Below are 20,832 nucleotides of genomic sequence, written 5' to 3'. Positions count from 1 at the left end.
CTTTTACGCGTAAAGATTACTAGTTCTGTCTTGTCTGGGTTGACTGACAGTCCTGTTTCTTCACACCATTCTTCCACTGTTGCCAGTGTTGACTGTATAAGGCCTCGGGTTGTGTCTGCATCCCAACACCTTATTATGGTTGCAATGTCATCCGCATACCCTTGCGTATATAGGCCCCTGTTGTTGAGTTTCCGGATGAGGTTGTCCACCACCAGGCTCCACAGCAAGGGTGATAAGACCCCTCCCTGTGGACACCCTCGTGTCACCAGCACTTTGATGCTTACCTCACCCCTTGTCACCGTAAGTATCCGGCCTGAGAGCATGTTCCTCAGCCACCTTCTGGTGGTTTTGTCGAGTCCATGTCTTTCTGCCGCTTCATCAATGGATTTAATAGTGGTGCAGTTAAATGCTCCCTCTATATCCAGGAATAGCCCTACCGCCAGTTCCCCAGTCGCTTGTGCCTGCTCCAGTTTGTACACCAACCTGTGCAGTGCCGCGTCGACTGACTTACCTGCTTGGTAAGCAAATTGTAACTCGTGGAGGGGCTTCTCTTTCAGTGCCCCGTCCCTTATGTGCCTGTCCATTAGCCTCTCCATTGTCTTCAAAAGAAATGAGGTGAGGCTAATTGGGCGGAATGCACCTGGTTGGTCGTAGTCAGCTCTCCCCGGTTTGGGTATGAACACTACCCTTGTCTTCCGCCATGGTATGGGGATGTATCCGAGGGCACAGCATGCCCTCAGGATCTTCGTCACCGGAAGTAGGATTGTATCTAGGCCCCTCTGTAGAAGTGCCGGAAAGATTCCATCCTCTCCTGCGCTTTTAAAAGGGTCAAACCCTCTGATTGCCCATTTAACTCTGGAGGGAGTAACTATTTTAGCCGCAGTGTCCCAGTCCTTACCTTCCCGTGTAACTCGGGCTGGTGGTGGACCGGTATCATCTGCTTCTAACTTTTTGTAGCCGGGAAAATGTTTCCCCAGCAGTACCTCCAACTCCTCCTCCCAACTGTTGGTAAATCCTCCATCAGATTTTTTGAATGGGCCTTTTGCTGCCCCTGGGTCTTTTGCAAGAATTTTTTGGATTCTTGCAGTCTGTGGGATGGTTTCCACCTCCCCACAGTATTTCTCCCAGGAGCATGTTTTGGCTTTCTGGATTGCCACCTTGTACTCTTTCTGGTATTGCTTGTGGGCATCCCAGTTTCCTGACTTTTTGGCCTTGTTGAAAGCTTGCCTTACTATTTTCCGTAGCTCCTGCAGTCTTCTGCTCCACCACGGTGTTTTGTCCCTGGTACTTGTCTTCAGAGGGCAGCTATTTTCGTATGCCCTTATCATTGAGTCCCTCAGTACTTCTACTGCGTCCTCAATTTCTTCGGGGCAGCCGTATTTAGCTGGGAATCTTGTCATTCCTATATTTAGTTCCTCCGAGTATCTAGTCCAGTCAGTTGCTTTTGGGTTCCTATATGTATCGGTCCCCGTTTTGCTTGTTTCTCCCTCTAGTTTAAATTCTATGTGTCGGTGGTCCGACAGGGATGGTTCGTCCGATACTCTCCATCCTGAGACTCTTAATGTTCCTAGGGTCAGGTCTATCACCTCCTGTCTGTTACTTATAACGAAGGTGGGTTCCCTACCTCTATTAAGAATCTCAAGGTTCACTGTCATCAGGTATTCCAGGAGGTCCTGTCCTCGTTTGTTGATGTCCGTACTCCCCCACACAGTGTGGTGCGAGTTAGCATCTGCTCCGAGTATCAGTTCCCTACCCTTCTCCCTGCAGTCCTGGACGAGTCTCGTTATTTCCCTTGAGGGTGGTGGTTCCACAGAGTCATAGGGCATGTATGCTGATGCCACAACTACTTCCCTGCTTCTTTGGTCCAGCGTGACCTGTAGCTTCACAGCCACTAAGTCCCTACTGCAGTGTTCGGGTAGCAGTGTGCCAGGTATCCCTCTGATGAGAATACAGGCCCTGGGTCTGTCCCCCGACTCGTTATAATAGAGTAGACCTTGGTTCATGTTTAGTCCTCTGACCTTCCCCCTATAAGTCCAGGGTTCTTGGATCAGCGCGACGTCCACACTGTCCCGGGTGACTCTACTGCTAAGCACTGCAGTTGCTGCCGGACTGCGGTGCAAGTTTATTTGAATGAACTGTAAGTTTTTAGCCATTACTGCCTAATCCTTAGATCATTCCTCCTATTTACGCTCCTCGGTGTTAGGAGGGCGCACCGTGAAAGTGGCCTTCCTTATCCCGACATGCGCTATTTTCCAGGTCCCCTGATGGTCCCTGCATTTCCACGTCTGGATCCCCTGGGGGATCCCGCCGCGTTGCGTCCGTCGGAGGTCCTTCTTTACGGTTCCCAGAGGGCCCCTCAAGGGAAGAGTCCACCAGGGTGGTCCCATCTCTCCTCTCCACTTCCTCTTGGTTCCTCAAAGGCCCCAAGAGGGATGAGTCCACCGAGGCGGCCTCAACTCCTCCTTCCACTCCCCCTAGGTTCCTTAAAGGTCCCTCGTCAGTGTTGTCTTTGTTTTTGCAGTCCATATTTGGTCCCACGAGTATCTAGGGAAATAAAAGGTCCACCCCAGCAGAGCCCCGAATGCCGGGGTAAGGTCTGTATACTCCGAGATGCGACCTTGTGTCTCGGAGGAACCGTTCTTGACACTGTTCCCCAGTGTCATTCAGCCCTGGGCACGGTATCCCACACCTTAGCTTGGGATGGCTATTGCAGGTCGTGTTTCCACTCCCTGAGCGATGGGTTCGCCACACTCCCTACGCTCAAAATACTGTTACAAGAAGCACAATCAGGCTTTTTGTCCGGCCTCCGACGTGCGTCGATTCATTAGTAAGGAAGAATCAAATCAATACGGTGAACGGGGATTAAATTAAGGTGACGCCAAATTTCAAAGTAAAATAGATTAATATTTTAGGTACCCATCCCTTATACCTTGCCCTGTATTACATATATATGTAGATACTATATAATCTACATCAACAGTTTCTTTCTTGATCAGCATTTCCCAGCAAGAATTGTTGAATAGAAATTGATTTTTTTTCAATGGAACATGGGTATCAGATCCAACATTATTCTGGGTAGGAACTTTTGAGATCGCTGATTTGAAAAATAATTTCTTCGGGGTGAAAAGCCATAAAAAAAAATATTTTATAGAAAATAATTACATATCTCTGGATCGTGGTACCTACTTTATTTTTATTCCACAAGTATTTGTTTCTTTTCAATTATTATTTAACCATTTTAACCCTCAGGATGGGTGTGTTTCACAGAATTTGAACAATTCATCAAATTTAAGTTAATATTTAAGTTCAGTTACTACCAAAGTACCGTGAAATAACCGGCCAATGATGAAATAATAACGGAACATGAATTTTAACTTTGTAAATTTATGAATTGTTCAAATTCTGTATCCGGTCCTTAGTCCTTCTTTACCGGTCCTTAGTGTGCCAAGAAATCCACCATGTATTTGTACAGGTAAATTGGTACCCTTAGTGTGTTGGATTCCCTAGTAGTTCACTGCCCTAGCCACGGTTTTATTGAATTTTGTAAAATAATGGTTTACTAAATTATTTTTTATTCATCTGGCAAGATTTTCAAAGCCATTTGTAAAGTTTATACAAAGTACTTGTAGTTATTTACAGGAAACATTCCTATATTATATATTTTTTATGACATTATAGAGAAGCGCCCTTGAGGTGATTTCTCACGAAAACGGCGCTATATAAATTAGCCAAATATTATTATTATTATTAAAATAACACATTTCTTTGAATATAAGCAGTTATCCTGTGGAAAACATGTAAGCCAGATACATAAATATTTATAAAAAAAATATTTGTTCGGAATAATTTACAGAAACATAATTTTGCAAAAAACAGTAAGTTATTAAGAAAATAGTATTAGCCGGTGTACGGCGGACAGTTGGCATTTTACCCCTAGCACACCAAGGAGTACTAGGTTGGGGGCGGATAGCATTTAAAAGTTATATATGATATAGGAACCTTCTTTATCCAGCCCACGGATATTGTAAATAAACATAAAATAGGTACCTACTTGTAAATCAATATTTTTTTTTAAAAACTGATAAATTTATTATTGTTGCTTAAAATTTACATTATTACTGCAATACATTTAGGTACCTACACAAAAAAATTATTTTGAAGTGTTAGTGCTTATTTATTTCAATAGTTATTTAAAAGTGGTTGATAGTTGAAATTAAATACATAATATTGAGTTTTTTTGTGTTAATTATAACAATTTTTATTGTTTTTTTGTGGATCTGTTTATTTTTCACCTGTTTGTGTTCCATATTAATGTTGGCAAGGTGGCAATTTGCATCAAAGTGCTGATTTAATCTAGATGAAAGATAGGACACGATAAAGAAGAAGAGAAATCATGTCAGAAAATAGACAAGGACAGTTACCGACTGATCCCCCTCATAACCCACTGCCGAGGATAACCAGCCCCAATATAGCCAGGGGTCCCATCCATGTACCGATACCCAGGGGTTATTCAATGCCAGGCTGTATGTTTTTTTTTTCGTAATTTTTCTGCTCTTTTTTGTCAGAAAAGGCCAATTGTGATCAGTAACAAAATCAAACAAATCAATAATTATCATTTTATTCCTACCTACCAATCATTTTATATCCAACATCAATAACTCTTATTACTTCTTGATCCCAGTATAATCAGTATTGTATTTTAAATTATAAATGAAACTCTTTGGAGAAAACAAATAAATATTGCTTATTATGCTAATTATACATACGCGAGTCGAACTTCAACTTATGGGAAAGGAAGCAACTGTAAATGGCGCGAAACGCCGCTTGCAGTTGCTTTGTTCCTTTCCCGTAATTCGTGGCTTAGCTTGCGTTTCGGTTAGCAAATATATACATACCATTAGAATCATATTAACAGAAGAGTGTATGAGGCGATGTACGAACGTGAATAAAGCAATGATTGTATGTTTAGTTAGTAGTTTTATTTCTATAAATGTGTTTTTCAGATGAAAATACTGAAATGGGTGCAGAGAGTGTAATGGGTCCCTTAATCCATCTCCCTGCCCGCACGGTACACAGGAATTCCCACAGTCCAAATGCACCTCTTTTAAAAGGTCAGCCAGTTAGATATATGGTGAACCCAGAAACAAAGCCTCCACAGGTACGGTTCTACCCCTCGCATTATAAATTATTGTGATTGCATTTTATCAAAGGGCTTTCTTAACCCGCGACTGGTGAAGCATATGTCTGTGAGACCAGGCTTTTGGAAAACTGCAATATTTATTTCCCCGCCGTCGATTTGGGCTGTAATTTCGAGTAGATGCCCGATTGCACATCCCTGATTGACAGTCCTTCGAGCAAAGGCGCACGTTCAGGAGTGTTGGCGCGAAACCGGTCTGTGAGACTGGTGTCACCAAATACTGATAGTATTTTATTTTTTTCTAAAAGTTCCTAAGTACTAACGTAGGCCAATACAGATAGAATTTGTTGTTTGTTTTTGCTTTTAAATTTTTAGTAAGTAATCTGAAAAAACTTTGTCTTTTTAGATCCATTTGAAAATCAAAGTCTCAGAGACCGGTGTCACCAACTATGTAATTTAATTTCTCGTCACCATTGGCGGGTTAAGCTTCTAAAAACTTTAGTATGTTGAAATATTTGTATTATAAATGTTGAAACTGTTTTTAATAATTCAATTAATTGTTTATAATAATTGTCAAGAATATGGCTCTAGTGAGTTCTGCAGAGGCCAATCCAGGAATAGGCAGAATGGGAAGCTCAATGAAGTCCAACATGGATACGACTGAGGATAGAGGGGATATTGAACATTCAAACGTGTCCAATCTGATGAGACCTGCGAGGGGGGCTTCTATGAGGGGCTCTTTGTCGACCAGCCCCCAAATGCCGGGAAGGATCATGAGTGCCAATCCCACCAATCGTTACGTGCCCCCAGGCCCCGCAGCACCCGCATTAAGGGATCCTGCGATTGATACTCAAGTGAACACTGGTTTACCAAGCAGCCAATATAAAACTAGATTTCTAAGCACCACTGATTTTGCCAGTAATCAGCCTAACCCTGGTTTTCCTAGCGGTCGGTCCAACACTGGATTTCCAAGCAGTCAGTCTAATACTGCTTTGACAAGTATCCTGCCCAACCCTTATTCAAACAGCCAGTCTAACACCGGTGTTCCTTGCAGCAAGTTTAATACTGGTTTCCCCAGCGGTCGGTCTATTGCTGAATTTTCAACCAGTCAGTCTAATACTAGTTATAGAAGAAGCCATTCTGATACAGGTTTTCCAAACCGCCAGTCTAACACCGTCATTCCTGGCAGCCATTCTGACCCTGGTTTTCCTAGCAGCCATTCCATTACTGGTTTACATGATAGCCAGTCTAACGTAGGTTTTCCTAGAAGCGATTCTAACAACAGTAATCCTATCAGCCGTTTGAACACTGGCTTGCCTAGTAGTGAATCTAATACTGGTTTTCCTAACAGTCAGTCTAACACAAGTCTCCCTAGTCGCGAATCTGTCACAGGTTTTCCTAGCAACCAGTCAAACACTGGTTTTCTTAGTAACGATTCTAATACTGGTTTTCCTAACTCCCAGTCTAACGTAAGTCTCCCTAGCAGCATGTCTATCACTAGTATTCCTGACAGTCAGCCTATTACCAGTCTCTCTACCAATCAGTCTAACCAGGGTTTTCTTAGCAGCCAGCCTAACACTGGTTTGCCCTGCCCCCAGTCTTTCCCCGGGGTGACTCAAGGGACCTCAGTTTTAAGTAAGCAGCAGCAACCTGCAAGGGAGTATAATACTGTGTCTCTTTGCAGGTAATTAAAACATGTAATATTAACGAATTTAATGATTTTTTTTAATGCATTTTAATTTACCTACATATACTATAAAAATATTTGAATATTTTACAGCAGTAACATTAGAAAAAAATATTTCTGTGCTCTGACTACAGTCTTTGCTTGTTAAGAATAGAACCTATGGCATACTTGCCCTATAACATTATAAACTCTTAACTTGCGTCATCGTCCTATTGGACCCATGTTGATTTGTATCTTCCACTACTCACGCGCTATTTGCCATTTAAGTCAAGGTTCGAACGTTCCAATCATCAGGCAAGCGAATGAAACCTCTGAGGGGGTCCAGTGGAGCTATTATGCCGGTTACGTAACTTTTTTTGCTGGTCTTAGCGGAATGAATCGCTCAAAGTTCTGAACATGCAGCAATAATGTCTAGAATGAACTTCCTTGAAGAGTGGCTAAGCTTTAGTGTGTACCTGAAAGAAAGAATTTACAATGGAGAATTTCATATTTAACTCCGGATGAAAATCTTTGATGTCCTTAAAGCGCCACTTGTACATCAACCTCATCCTGAAGAAGTCCTGGATCGCAATAAAAGATAAATATGCTTCGTATGTCCTTCTGGCGAGCGTGCCCATCCATTTGTATTAAGTGTAACAATCTTGTTTGCATCACATGCTTGCCAGAGTATGCAGAATCTGCTTCAATGAGGGAAAAGTATCTTAAACTTTACCCGTAATTATTTTTTGTCATCTTTATATTTTCAATCCTTTTATTATTTCTCCCTAAGGATAGTATAAGAATAAAAAATACTGATTTTAACCTCTGGAATACAGTTTTATAGTAAATTTTCTAAACACTTTTTTATTTTATTTTATTTGTTTGAAGATTGTTGAAGTCAAAATGAACACCGTTTATAATATTTTTGTATTTCAGTTTTTTTTTAATTTACCTATTACCATAAGAATAAACCAAAATAATAATCAAAATCTGACATACAATGAATTTCTTAATTCATTTTTAATATGGAGTCGGTCTAACGGGGCTTGGATTACTCTTATATAAGTTTTTTCCACAAGCCAGTTAGAGTAAAGTATAATTTTATTAGGTAGTCACCTACATTTTAAACAACTTTTCTTTCTTCAGTTCCAAATAATAATTCTGATTTTTGATTTCAGAAATGGGCAAGAAACTGTTCAAGACATTGTCAGCCGAACTCAAGAAGTGTTTCTGATGCTCAAAACGATTCGGGTAATATGTATATTTTACTTATATTTTGTCTTACCTTTACTCTTTCTATGATAAGGGGGGGGGCCTCATCAGCCTTAGTATTGCAAAGGAAAAAAAGAGAATATGTGGTACTCGTAGATTACATTCCTGGAAAAAACAACTACAGTCAAACTTGGTTATAACGTGCATGAGTGGACCGACTACATATGTACCTACCTACCTACCTCTACTATCAATATATTCGCAAAAAATGTATAATTTCAAAATACAAGTAGGTAAAATAAATTAGAAAAATACACTTTTATCACACAAATTTATTTTCAAAGATGGTTTTAAAGATTATCTTATTATCACTATATTGTGCGTACTGTGCCTACCGCTTGTAAAATTGCTGCACAAACCAATGCTGCACAACCTGCGGGCCCATTCTTGCGGCCCTCATGACAATTTCATATGGTTCATTTGGCTATAAAGAAAAATCTAAATGTTTGGGGTAATTCTTGAAAACCCTGGCTGACAACATTTTTTATATAGTTTTGGTTAGTTTACACTACATTTCCTAAATGGAACCAAATTTGAAGAACTGGTTTAACTTTAACTCTTGAATTTCGCTGTCAACCCCCTCCCCCTCAACGAAAACAACAAAAAAATGCTTGTAGGTCGCGGTCTGTTTAAAAAATAGGCAAAGCAGCTCCCCCTGCTGAAAAAGTTGTGCATTACTATCATAAATTTACGTATGGATAGATGTAGGGACTCGTAACTAGGTACCTTCATAAACATGTTTATTGGTTTTTAAAACAAAATTGATGATGAGTTGTAATACAAAATAAGACATAAAAAGGGAACAAATTTGCAAAGTTCAAATTTAACATGACTTTCGTAGATTTTATGACAATTTTACATTGTGTCTGATGGAAAGCAATGGTTTACATACCCGACAACCTTACAAAGGTAGTGCCATAAAAATATGAATCCGTCCCTAACGGGATAGGTAATTCCCGTCAGCCGCCGTTGTGCTTCGGGCAGCTAACCACCGCGCAATGCCATGCCTTTTTTTGTTACTACTATTGAGAATAATTATTATACTTTTTCAGACCCATTCATATATTCAGAAATTGTGTTGAAAAAATTATTTGCTCAGTCAACAATTATATGAAGAAAAGCGTGAACTAAAAATCTTTGTTCACGGCTATTATTGCTCATTACAGCCGTGAACTCGCTATTGCCGTGATCACTATAACCATGTTCGACTGTTTATTATTTGCACCATCTTTTTTATCAATTGTAAATAAGTTATTATGTATAATAAGTTATAGTAAATAATAAGTTTTTGTAAATTTAGGTCCCAAAAACTTTCTAATAAATTTTCCAACCCACCCCCATTGTCTTCCCTTTCCTCCCACAAGATCGACCAACCCAATGTGAATGCTATAGCTACGCTCTTGGACCTGATACGAACACTAAATAAATACAACAATTTTTTTTAATATTAAACTTGTGATGAAACATGCATTGCACTGATGAAACTGGCGATGTTGTGTTGAATCTAGTGATGAAACACGCGATGAAATCACTGTAATGTATTATTAGTCATATTAATTGACGTTTTTCTCAATCGAGATCCAGGAAATTGGTTTTTGTAATAATTTTGGAGGTATCAGCTTGTCTCAGTAAAATAAGTCCTGAAGTTGCCCAGGAGTGTTTGAAGTTGTTATCTCTTGCAAACTTTTTTTTTTGAGATAATAGAAATTTTTCTTTTGGTGTTAAATGTTCGGATACATAAATGCGTCTGGCTTCTTGCGATAGTCCAAGGTCAACTATGTTTAGTTTATTTGTGTTGATCGTAGTAGATTTCTTGTAATTCTTTATTTTGTTTAGGAATTCATCGCGAGCTTGAATGCTGTTGAACGTTGCTATAATGGACCTGGGATTTTTTTATGAAAGTTTTGATCCCAATCTGTAGATTTTTGTTATTTCAGACTGTAATGGTGTGGTTGATAATTCGTAGTTGAAAATGTTGGATATTTTTTTCAGTACTTGCATATTATTTTCAACACTTGATTCAGGAACACCTCTTAAATCTATGTTTCATATTTGACTAAGTACTCAAGTCGATCAATTTTCTCGTCTTGTTTCAAAATAGTGTTTTGTAGGACAGAATTATATCTATTTACTTCCATCAGTATTGACTTGTTTCTGTGATGTTTCAATCTCGATTATGCGCTTTTTTAATTCATCGTGTTGATCTGATACAAATTGAATTGAATTTATGATTTATTTGCTTTGCGAGATGATTGATTAATATTTTTGGGTATATGAGTCAAATTTTTGTTCCACAAATACCATTATAGCCGTTTTAAAATTGGACAGTTCCTTTATAAATAATTCAAAAGTGAGAAGAGCTTGATTCATCTATGGTTGAAGTTGGAAATTTTTCAGTTCCGCTTGACTGAATGCTTGCAGATTTTGATGGTTGTATCGTCTGCTTGGCATGTTTGACGATAGATGGCTCTGGATCATTTAACACCTTACATAACAAAGTTTTATCTTTGTTATTTTTTACAATCTTTAAGCATTTTTTTGCATTTCCATTGTATATTTCTAGCTGTACGGCGTAAGGTTTTCACAATATCTGCGCAAATGAGGTGGTAGGCGTTTTGTAAAAAAGTGATTTTGTGATAGATTATATTGATTATAAGATGTGATATGACGTAAGTTTCTAAAGAAGTCACTTTTGTGTTTTATAGAGCATGGCTTGTTTCAAAATAGGTTGATAGTTTTTTGTGAAGACAAAAACACTGAAAAAGAGTCACTTCACGAGATAAAAATGCACTGTTTTGATGCACGGTCTTCGTTTTGGGATAGTTGAGTACTTTATGCTCAGTTCATTTTTGTTTTTTGGTGGTTTTTTACTAATTATTTATTAGTTCTTCTAACTCAGCAAACTTATTTTGTGGCACCATTTTAATTAAAAATTAATAAAATACTTCGTTTTAACCACTTTTATTGTTTATTACCAACATGTTTCATGAGCAACGCTCACTTCTTCAGGGTTTTTGATAAAACTAATTATAAATAATAGACATAAACAATGGTGTCAATAGATAAATAATATACATAGACAATGGTGTCATTAAAAAATAATAGACAAAAACAATGACAACAATGAAAAGATAAAACGGATAGGGGAAAGAGAGGCAATATGGAACAATTTACAAAGGGAATAGGTTTAATATTGGGTCATTTAAAAATAATTTTTGATTGTTAATAATATTCAATTTTGCGTTCACACTCTTTCTAATCTCTAAAATTTCTAGTTTATCTAACTGGATGCCATTGACATTACAATGTATTAATTCTATTCCAGTATTGAAGTTAAAAGTATGACTAGTTTCCAACAAATGGTTGGCAAACTCCGAGAAACTGTTATTATTTAAAGATTTCATATGTTCTTTAATCCTTATTTCAAAGTTTCTCGAAGTTTTTCCTATATAAAAGAAACCACAATCATTACACTTCAATTTATAAATTCCAGATTTTTTCATTTTTGGATCTCTGTCTTTATTATTTACTATGTAATTTTTAAGTTTATTATTTGCATAAAATACAGGAAGAATTTCATTCGGTACATTTTTTGTTAAGGAATTAGAAATTTTATTATTAACATACATAATTTTCCTCCATTTATTCTTTTTCTCGTCCTTTTGTACAGGATAGATGTATGATTTAAGAAATTTATTCTTATATTTTTTATTAAGACTGTTTTCAATTGAATTGGTGTTATATCCATTATTGGTTGCAATTTGTTTAATGATATTGAGTTCCTTTGAAAAATTGTTAAGAGATAGGGGTACATTAACTAGTCTATGAATCATAGAATGGAAAGCAGACATTTTTTGAGAAAATGGATGATTTGAGGTGTTATGGATTATGTCTGTGTATGTATTTTTACGAAAAATATTAAATTCAAATTTGTTATTAATTATTGAAATATTATGTTTTTATGGAGTTTGTTTAAGAGATTAAGAAAAATATTAAGTTGTCTCAATGTACCTGTCCACACACAAAATACATCATCCACGTATCTCTTCCAACAATGTATGTATTTTAATAATAACGCACCGCTGTTAAAAATCTTGTTTTCTAAATTATTTATAAATATATCCGCGACCAAAGGGCTGGTACTAGCACCCATTGCCAAACCATCTTTTTGTTTGAAAATATTGTCATTGAATTGAAAATAGTTTTGTTTTAAAACAATATTAAATAATAAATTTAAATCCTGAGATAAGTCATTTGATAAAATTGATGAAAATAAAAGTTCTTTAATAATAGGTTTACATTCTTCAATTGGAATACTTGGAAATAGATTAACAATGTCAAATGATACTAAAATTGCTTTGTCAGGGATTTCCAAAGATTTTAAGTGTTCAATCAAATCAAATGAATTTTTAATAGTGTATTTAGGATGAAAAATATGTGAATCCATAATAATTCTATTAATTGTTGAAGATATTTTATTGTTAGGTGCGTTACAGTTCGAGACCACTGGTCTTATTGGTTGATCTTTTTTATGTATTTTTAATAAACTATACAATTTAGGGACTTGTGGATTTTTTACAGTTAGTCTCCTATTTTTAATTAAATTAACAATCATATCACTTTTACAATCTTTTAGAGCATCCCTAATCTGCTCTTGACATTTATTAACTGGGTTAATTTTTAACTTTTCAAATTTATCACCTTGTAAAAAATCCATTGTCTTTTCCACATAATCTTCTTTATTCATAATGATGACACTGTTACCTTTATCAGCGTTCGTAATAATCAAATTATTTTCCCGTGTAGCCCTGGATATATTAATTGCAATTCTTTTTTCTTGATTGTTTTGTTTTTTAGTAAAGTTAGGATTCTTTCTGATGTTTTTTATGACTTCACCACATTTATATTGATAAGAAATATGTTGATTATTTAAAGCACAATTGACATCTACTGCTAACAACTCCAATTGTTTATTATTATTATCAACTTGGAGGTTATGGTTTAATCCTTTCGACAACAAATTTAACTCCTCTTTATTAAATTCATGTTTAGATAAGTTAATCACACGGTGATAGAAATTAAAATTATTTTTATTGTTTTTATTATTTAATATTTTATTAGGAATATTGTTTTGATTCACATTAAAATCAGTTATTTCTTGGATATTATTGTCACTTATAATATTAATATTGTCAATGTTAGCTATTTGTTCATCTTGAAATTTATCATTTTTAAAACACAAATTATTTAACTTCTTTATTAACTTTTGTTTCTTTTTAAAGGCTTTAATGCTTGCGATGAATCTAACATGGTCATCTAATAAGTCCCACTCAACCGGGTGTAATATGCTAGCTAATTCCATATGTAAAATTTTGATTTGAAGTTTCAAGCTATTACGTTTTTTAATCTAATAATTTTATCTATATATTATTTAATAATTTTATCTTTTCATTGTTGTCATTGTTTTTGTCTATTATTTTTTAATGACACCATTGTCTATGTATATTATTTATCTATTGACACCATTGTTTATGTCTATTATTTATAATTAGTTTTATCAAAAACCCTGAAGAAGTGAGCGTTGCTCATGAAACATGTTGGTAATAAACAATAAAAGTGGTTAAAACGAAGTATTTTATTAATTTTTAATTATTTATTAATTTGTAAATAACATAAATTAACATAATGCGTATCATTCCCGCAATGAGTTTATTAACTCCTGGGAGTACAATGCTTTATATAATATACTATATTCTGTATTGTATACTTTTAATAAATAATAAATAAAAAAATAAAAAATAAATTTAAAGCAAACAAACAATTGACTCTGTAGGTAGATGTACATCTACATGTAGGCATACATATGGCATATATACCAATAATATTTCTTTTGCAGCTTCCCAATGGAACAGTTTCTGGAGAAAAAAACAGTGAAGACAAAAAAGATAAAGTACAGGAGCAGTTACGGGCTATCAACCTATTGTTTAAAAGACTGAGACTAATCTATGAAAAGTGTGATGAAAGTCCACCGGTAATTACTTTATATTGCTTTATTTTGGTTTTCATTATATCCAGCAAAAAAATAATCACAGTGCTGACATCTATATAACACTTACAAAGCTGCAATGATTATTTAATTTTACAGAGATGGCAGTCTGTAATTAAAAATTACACATTTTTGTTCTATTGCAGAATAATAACATAAATTATGTACATAAAAGTTATTATTCTAAAATATTATATTACACAAAAACTTACAAATATTTGCCAGAAATTTTAAGAAACTCGTAATGCTTCTAATATTGTGTCCCTACATTTTTTATAATCAAAGGTAGATCTACATTTTCTGCTAACCGTATAAAACAGAATAGTGACAAAATAGAAAATGATAAAATAACAGGTTAGTTTCGTTAAATTCTTTTTCTTCACTTTTCAGTTCCGTTACTGTACTGTTTTGTAGTGGAACCAAATATTCTATACTGTAGAACACTTTACAATCATTTTATAAAACAACTAGCGCAGACCTGCATATTATTGCCCTCTAAGTGCAGACTTGTGAAAAATCACGGGATATAAATATGATAGGATTTGAGAAGCTGAAAGTATTTATAAAAAAGTATTTGCCTCGGGATCATTGCCTTTCAAAAACAAACATTGTCAATTTTCGATATAATCAGAAATTTAGCTTTCGAATGAACACACGGCTGGCCCTACGCGGGCTCAATTGGAGCAGTCGGCTACGGATGCCAGATTTCTAACCTAACCTAACCTAACACATCATCATTGTTTTTCATAAAAACTGCGCTACATAAAAATACAAATCATCCAAATATAATTGAATACCGTGATCATTTATCTACTACCTACAACCTAGGGCCTAGGCGTATACTAGTTTCGACAAGGAGTGCCAAATTTTTACTGGCGTCAGGCGCCGTTTGGCTCAGGGCCGGCCCCGAATGAACACCGTTAGTAAACTAGGAAAATTACTAGGTACATATGTCAAAAATTAAAAAAAAATATATATGTATTTAAATACAGAATTTATTATTAATTAATTAATTAAAATAAAATATCTTTGGTACTAACTTTATCACAAATCGTCTGAATGGTTCCAATAATATTTTTAAAATGAAACATTCAAAGCAAATCCAAGTTCTAGAGTTCATTGAACTGGTGTTTCAGACCGAATTATTTTTAATAATTTGTTGAAATATTCATTACCAGGGCCAAAACATCATTAAAATTGAAGATCTCATCCCATTTGAAGACGACGAAGGGCAACAAGGGGCATTTGAAGTTGTCGAAGAAAAGAAGACCTCTGACTCCTACAAACTCGTGTGCCAGGAGAACAAGAAGTTAATCGATCAGATCATGGTGAAGAACCTACATTTGAAGGAGATCATTGATAACCTTAGGAATATTATTTGGAGGACCAATGTTATGCTTACAACACACAAGTAGCCATTTTTTTAACACTCCACACAAGGGACCCTGAGGATTTTTTCCTGAGGATGTATAAATCCATCCTTCCCACTGTGATGCAAAACGATGGGTCGAGAGAGTCCTACTGGAGAGGTCCAAAGGTCTCCCTCAACTAGTCTCCCGATTCAGCCCGCCATGCAATAGGTGGGCAAACACATCCGCCGCCAAGACCTAGATAAACCTCGTCTCATGAACCCGGGCAACCCTGCTAAGTCACTAACGTGGCGAACCACTTGGGGTGACCTATGGCAGGGGTGTTATTTATCCAATAAATAAAATATATTTTTTTAAATAAATAAATACTTACCACACATATGTGATGAACTAAATTTAATATATTATTATTTGATCACCATGTTGTAATGCTTTTTTGAAAATGATTTATTAAATAATAAAAAAATATTTTAGGTTTTTTACATCTTATTTAATTCATCTTAAATCAGACAGGTAGGAACTCGATCTATTCAGAATCAAAACATTGCTTGAAATGGCATAAGCCCTGATTGGTGATCATATCTGAATACTCAGGTACTTCTTAACCTTTTCAGTCTTTCCCATCTTTTTCCTCTTTCCACTTCTTTCAGCCTCGCAACATACTCTATATTGGGATTCCCACTAGCTCCAGGTAGTTGGAACTATTGCTCCATAAACATAGTATAAAATTAATTTACATTATTATTCTGAAATTATGTTGCTTATGATAGTGTTACTAAGTAAAATTTAGAATTGAATTTTTGCATCACAGTTTACATAACACCTGTGCGCTTAATATTTATTTATTTAAGGTAACATGTTATTGTAATATGTATTGCAATGTGACTCTCTTAAGGCGATGCACTACGTCGTGTAATATTTTAAATTGAGCCGCTATCAATAACAACCCTTACGTAGATGGCGATAAGGTTTAAATTCCCGCTTAACACCATCCGCCTGTTTAGATTTATGTAAGATAAAAACATGGCCAAAAAGTGCCTGTTATTTTATTTTGTGGATGTTCAGGCATAAATATTTAATTTTTTTCGATCATTTTATAAATAACTTAATTTGCCACATTATACAATAAAATCATAACCGAAAATGGGTTCGTAAGAAGGAGATTTTGAATTTTAAAGCAGTTTTCATAGGCCTTATATATTATTTTTTTCTGGGCTTATAAAAAGACTTATCTAAAAAATACTCGATTATTTCAAAGGCCAAGATGTATTCTACTCGCAGTATTTAATTAAAGCATCTGAAACATTCTAGGCGACCAAATTTTCAAACCAAAAACATATGATTTTGCGTTATTATGTATGGCATCGCCTTAAGGTTAAACGCGACGCTCATTATATTCTACGTGTTCATAGATGGCGTTAATTAATTTATTTTATTAAAATTCGCTTTTATCAAGTAATTGCCGTTTATAATGTACCAATTCAAAACTAAGATATTCAATCGACCAAGTATCATATATGTCGAATTAAGTACTTCTTTTATATTTTAAATAATATTATTATTCAACGATGAACACGCTACGCTCGTTATATTGTATGTATTCATAGATGGCGTTAATTAATTTATTTTCTCAAAATATACTTTTATCAAAGTATTGCTTTACAATATTAAGACAAATTATTTGTTTGTGCCTGTACATACGTTATAAGAATGTGAATAAATTGTTTTGTTCATTTAAAAATCAATTCTTTCGAGAAAGGCATACAAATACATTATTGTAACATTGATCTGATCCAATATTGTACTTGTATGCCTTTCTTGAAAGAATTGAGTTTTTTATGAACAAAACTGTTTATTCATTTAACAAAACTGTTTATTCACATCATAATATATTTCATAACGAAAGATAAACAAACATAACATAATGTAACATAAATAAACCTAACATAAAATTCTTAACATAAACGGTTCAGAGCTGGTAACAGTAGGTAATTACAAAATTATAAAAATAGGTATCTTTTTGGGCGTTTTTCGTTATTTAACAAAACAGATTTTTCCAAAATTAGTAGCATTTTTTATTTTTTTTTAAACAGAACTATGAAATAGACAAACTTATAAACAAATGGGCGTATATAAATATGGTAAAAAACATAAAGATAATCATACCATAAACATAACATACCATGACATAAGATAAAATAACATAAACGTAACATAAGCATAACATAAACATAACATAAACATAACATACGCATAACATAAACATAACATGAACATAACAGATTTTTCCAAAATAAGTAGAATTTTTTATTTAAAACAGAACTATGAAATAGATAAACTTATAAACAAATGAGTGAAGAAAAATATACAGATGGAATTAGAATGGTGTTTTAACTCAAACAGTCAAAATATACAGACTTGGGATTAGTTATCAAATGAAAATAGGCACCTGAATAACTGAACAAATGTATACATTGAAAGAAATGTGAGTAAAAGTCAGATATTATAGCCATTTTTATATATCGAGTGTTTAGACTAAGAAGGCAGGGTATACTGGTAGGGAATTCAATATCAAGTTTTACCAATTCATGCATGAAGTTTGGAAATTGGTCATTCATAGGACACTCAAAAAAATTATTGTCCAGAGTATCCTCTGACCCACAATCACAGTATGGCAAACTGACTATGTGGAACCTGGCAAGATGGCTAAGACAACAAGTGTTACCCAGTCGCATTCCGGTTATGGAAGAAAAAATTTTTTTTAGGCATGGCAGTGTATTTGTGAAACCAGGGCTTAACAGGAATAGAAGGTTGAATTAATGAGAACTGGGGACCTTTTATCAGAGAGGATGTTTTCCATTCAAAGGACCATTGTAGTTGGTACTTAGTTTTTAGAATAATGTTAATTTAAATTAACGGACCATAGGCAGTGGCTTTCTTAGCAATATAATCAACCATGTCGTTTTCAGTAATACCGAGGTATCCCGGAATCTAGGCCAGGACCACTGACGCATGAGCCAGCGACATGGAAAGCAGTAGGTCCCTGATCGAGCAGATTAGAGAATCGCTACTCGAATTGAATTGCGACGTTCGTTATAATCTACGTGTTCGTAGATGGCGTTAATTAAATTATTTTATTAAATACACTTTTTGCAAGTTATGCTATACAATATTAAGGTTAAACGCAACGTTCATTGTATTCTACGTGTTCACAGATGGCGTTAATTAATTAATTTTGTACGAAAATAAATACTTTAAATTTAAATACGCTTTTGCAAGGTATTGCTTTACAATATTAAGACAAATCATTTGTTTGCGCCCGTATATACGCAATATGAATATGAATCAATAGTTTTGTTCGTTTAAAGACTTAATTCTTTCGAGAAAGGCACACAAATACAATATTTTACCGATGATTCAATCCAATATTGTATTTGTATGCCTTTCTCGATAGAATTGAGTTTTTATATGGACAAACTATTTATTCATATTCATATTGCGTATATGATGGCGCAAACAAATAATTTGTCTAAATACTGTAAAGCAATACCTTGCAAAAGCGTATTTAAACAAAATTAATTAATTAACGCCATCTGTGAACACGTAGAATACAACGAGCGTTGCGTTTAACCTTAAGATAATTTTTTTGTTTGCGCCCGTACATACGCAATATGTATATGAATAAATAGTTTTGTCCATATAAAAATTCAATTCTTTCAAGAAAGGCATACAAATATAGTAATGTATCGATGATTCAATCCAATTTTGATAAAAATGTAAAAAATAAAAAAAAAACAGGTTTGCCATGAAAACCAATTATTAAAAATATTTTTTTACTTACATAGCAATGTATAAATAAAAAATGTACAAAAATACTTTCAGTATCTCCCTGGTGAAAGACGAACATTCAGAATCGAAATGTTGTTTGTAATGGTTCTAGATCTTGGTGACTAGATTTGAATAACCAGGTACTTATACATCCCACTTTTAGCCTCACAACATAACTCAATTGGGGATGACATAGTCTCTTAGCTGTAGACAGTTGGGAGTAATTTATGTGAGAACCGCACAAGAGTCCCAACTGCTCCCAAACGTCAGGAGCCAGTGAGACTATGGCATCCCCAATTGGGGTATGTAGTGAAGTTGAAGCGCAGGGCCGGCCCAGTGCAGGCGCAATTGGCACAGTCCGCTTGCCAAGGCGCCTACAAGCCAAGGAGCCAAAGCGCTGGTAATACCTAACACCTAATACGAGCACTCTTGAAGTTTTTACTAGCTCCAGGTGCAGGGATGGGAAGGAGATGAGGAAGAGAAAATGGAGAAGTACCTGACCTCCGGATTTGTGGTCAAGGATCGTCAAGCCACTCAACCAAGGTGGCATGCATAAAAAAATAAAAGAAAAAAGGGATATAAATCAAAAGAAATCAAAAAGATTTATTTTATTACATAACGTGATTTTTCTTAATAAAAATCATAAAAATACACAATCCTGTGCCATGTAGGTGAGATATGGCAGGGCTGTCCCAAAACTCCTAACACCATTTTGAGTTATAAGCCCTGTGAAAGCAATGCACTAGGGACCCAATACGCTACCACCTACAAGAATAAATGTTAATGGTTTGGTATAGAAAAAACAGTTCGTTTTGTACTTCAATTTTGAAAATGGTTTCAAAAGATTTTGTATAGACTTATAGAGACAGCGGAAGACATAAAAAAAATTCTAATAAATGTCACTGATGATCTGATTTTGTTAATGTATCGTATTTTTCAATGGTCAATAGAATATTGGTATCATATTTATAATTAAAAAGTCACTTGTGAAGCCCCTTGAAAAATCAAAATAAAATATTTTGTAACAGTACCTACAAACCTATTTTTTAAAGAAAAAAAAATAAGTGCCACTTCAGACAATCGAACCCCGATAGACTGCTTACGCCACCGACTATTTTATAACCGGCGGCATAAATTTTCATCATAATAATGTATTGAAAATATAAGACTTAAAGCGCAGACCCGTGAAAAATCACGGGAAATTCTAAAGCAAATTTGAGTTCATTGAACCCGAGTTACAGACTCACAGCCGAAATTAGTATGTTTGATTACAGAACCTCACCGAGACCCAAAACACGCAACAATAATTTAATTTTTTTCTTAAAAATATTTAATTGCATGCAATAACAGAAGAGTTACGGATTATAAGACGATGTATGGATGTGAATGAAACAAGAAGTGTATGCCAAGGTCGAGATGTTTAGCGGTCTATCCTCTGCCTACCTCTGCAGAGAAATGACGTGATGGTGAATTAGTTGAATTTAATTGCCATAAAAGCCGATTTAATAGTGGG

The 20,832-nt window shown here is 35.0% G+C and overlaps 1 protein-coding gene across 1 annotated transcript in view; it reads left to right on the top strand.

The window, feature by feature from the left end:
• Positions 1–15,943, top strand: part of LOC149425225 (uncharacterized) — a 34,696-nt gene extending 18,753 nt beyond the window's left edge. The window contains exons 4-6 of the mRNA XM_089650116.1: positions 7,982–8,054; positions 13,972–14,106; positions 15,300–15,943. Of these exons, the coding sequence (XP_089506242.1) occupies positions 7,982–8,054; positions 13,972–14,106; positions 15,300–15,536 (445 nt within the window). The 3' untranslated portion in view covers positions 15,537–15,943. The remainder of the gene's footprint in view (positions 1–7,981; positions 8,055–13,971; positions 14,107–15,299) is intronic.
• The last annotated feature ends 4,889 nt before the right edge of the window (positions 15,944–20,832 follow it).

Source organism: Hesperophylax consimilis, chromosome 3, assembly GCF_061612785.1.
Source record: "Hesperophylax consimilis isolate HC1 chromosome 3, BYU_Hcon_1.0, whole genome shotgun sequence".
In the NCBI taxonomy this organism is placed as follows: Eukaryota; Metazoa; Arthropoda; class Insecta; order Trichoptera; family Limnephilidae; genus Hesperophylax; species Hesperophylax consimilis.
The sequence above is the reverse complement of the archived record's forward strand: the minus strand, read 5'-3'. Positions and strand labels throughout refer to the sequence as shown.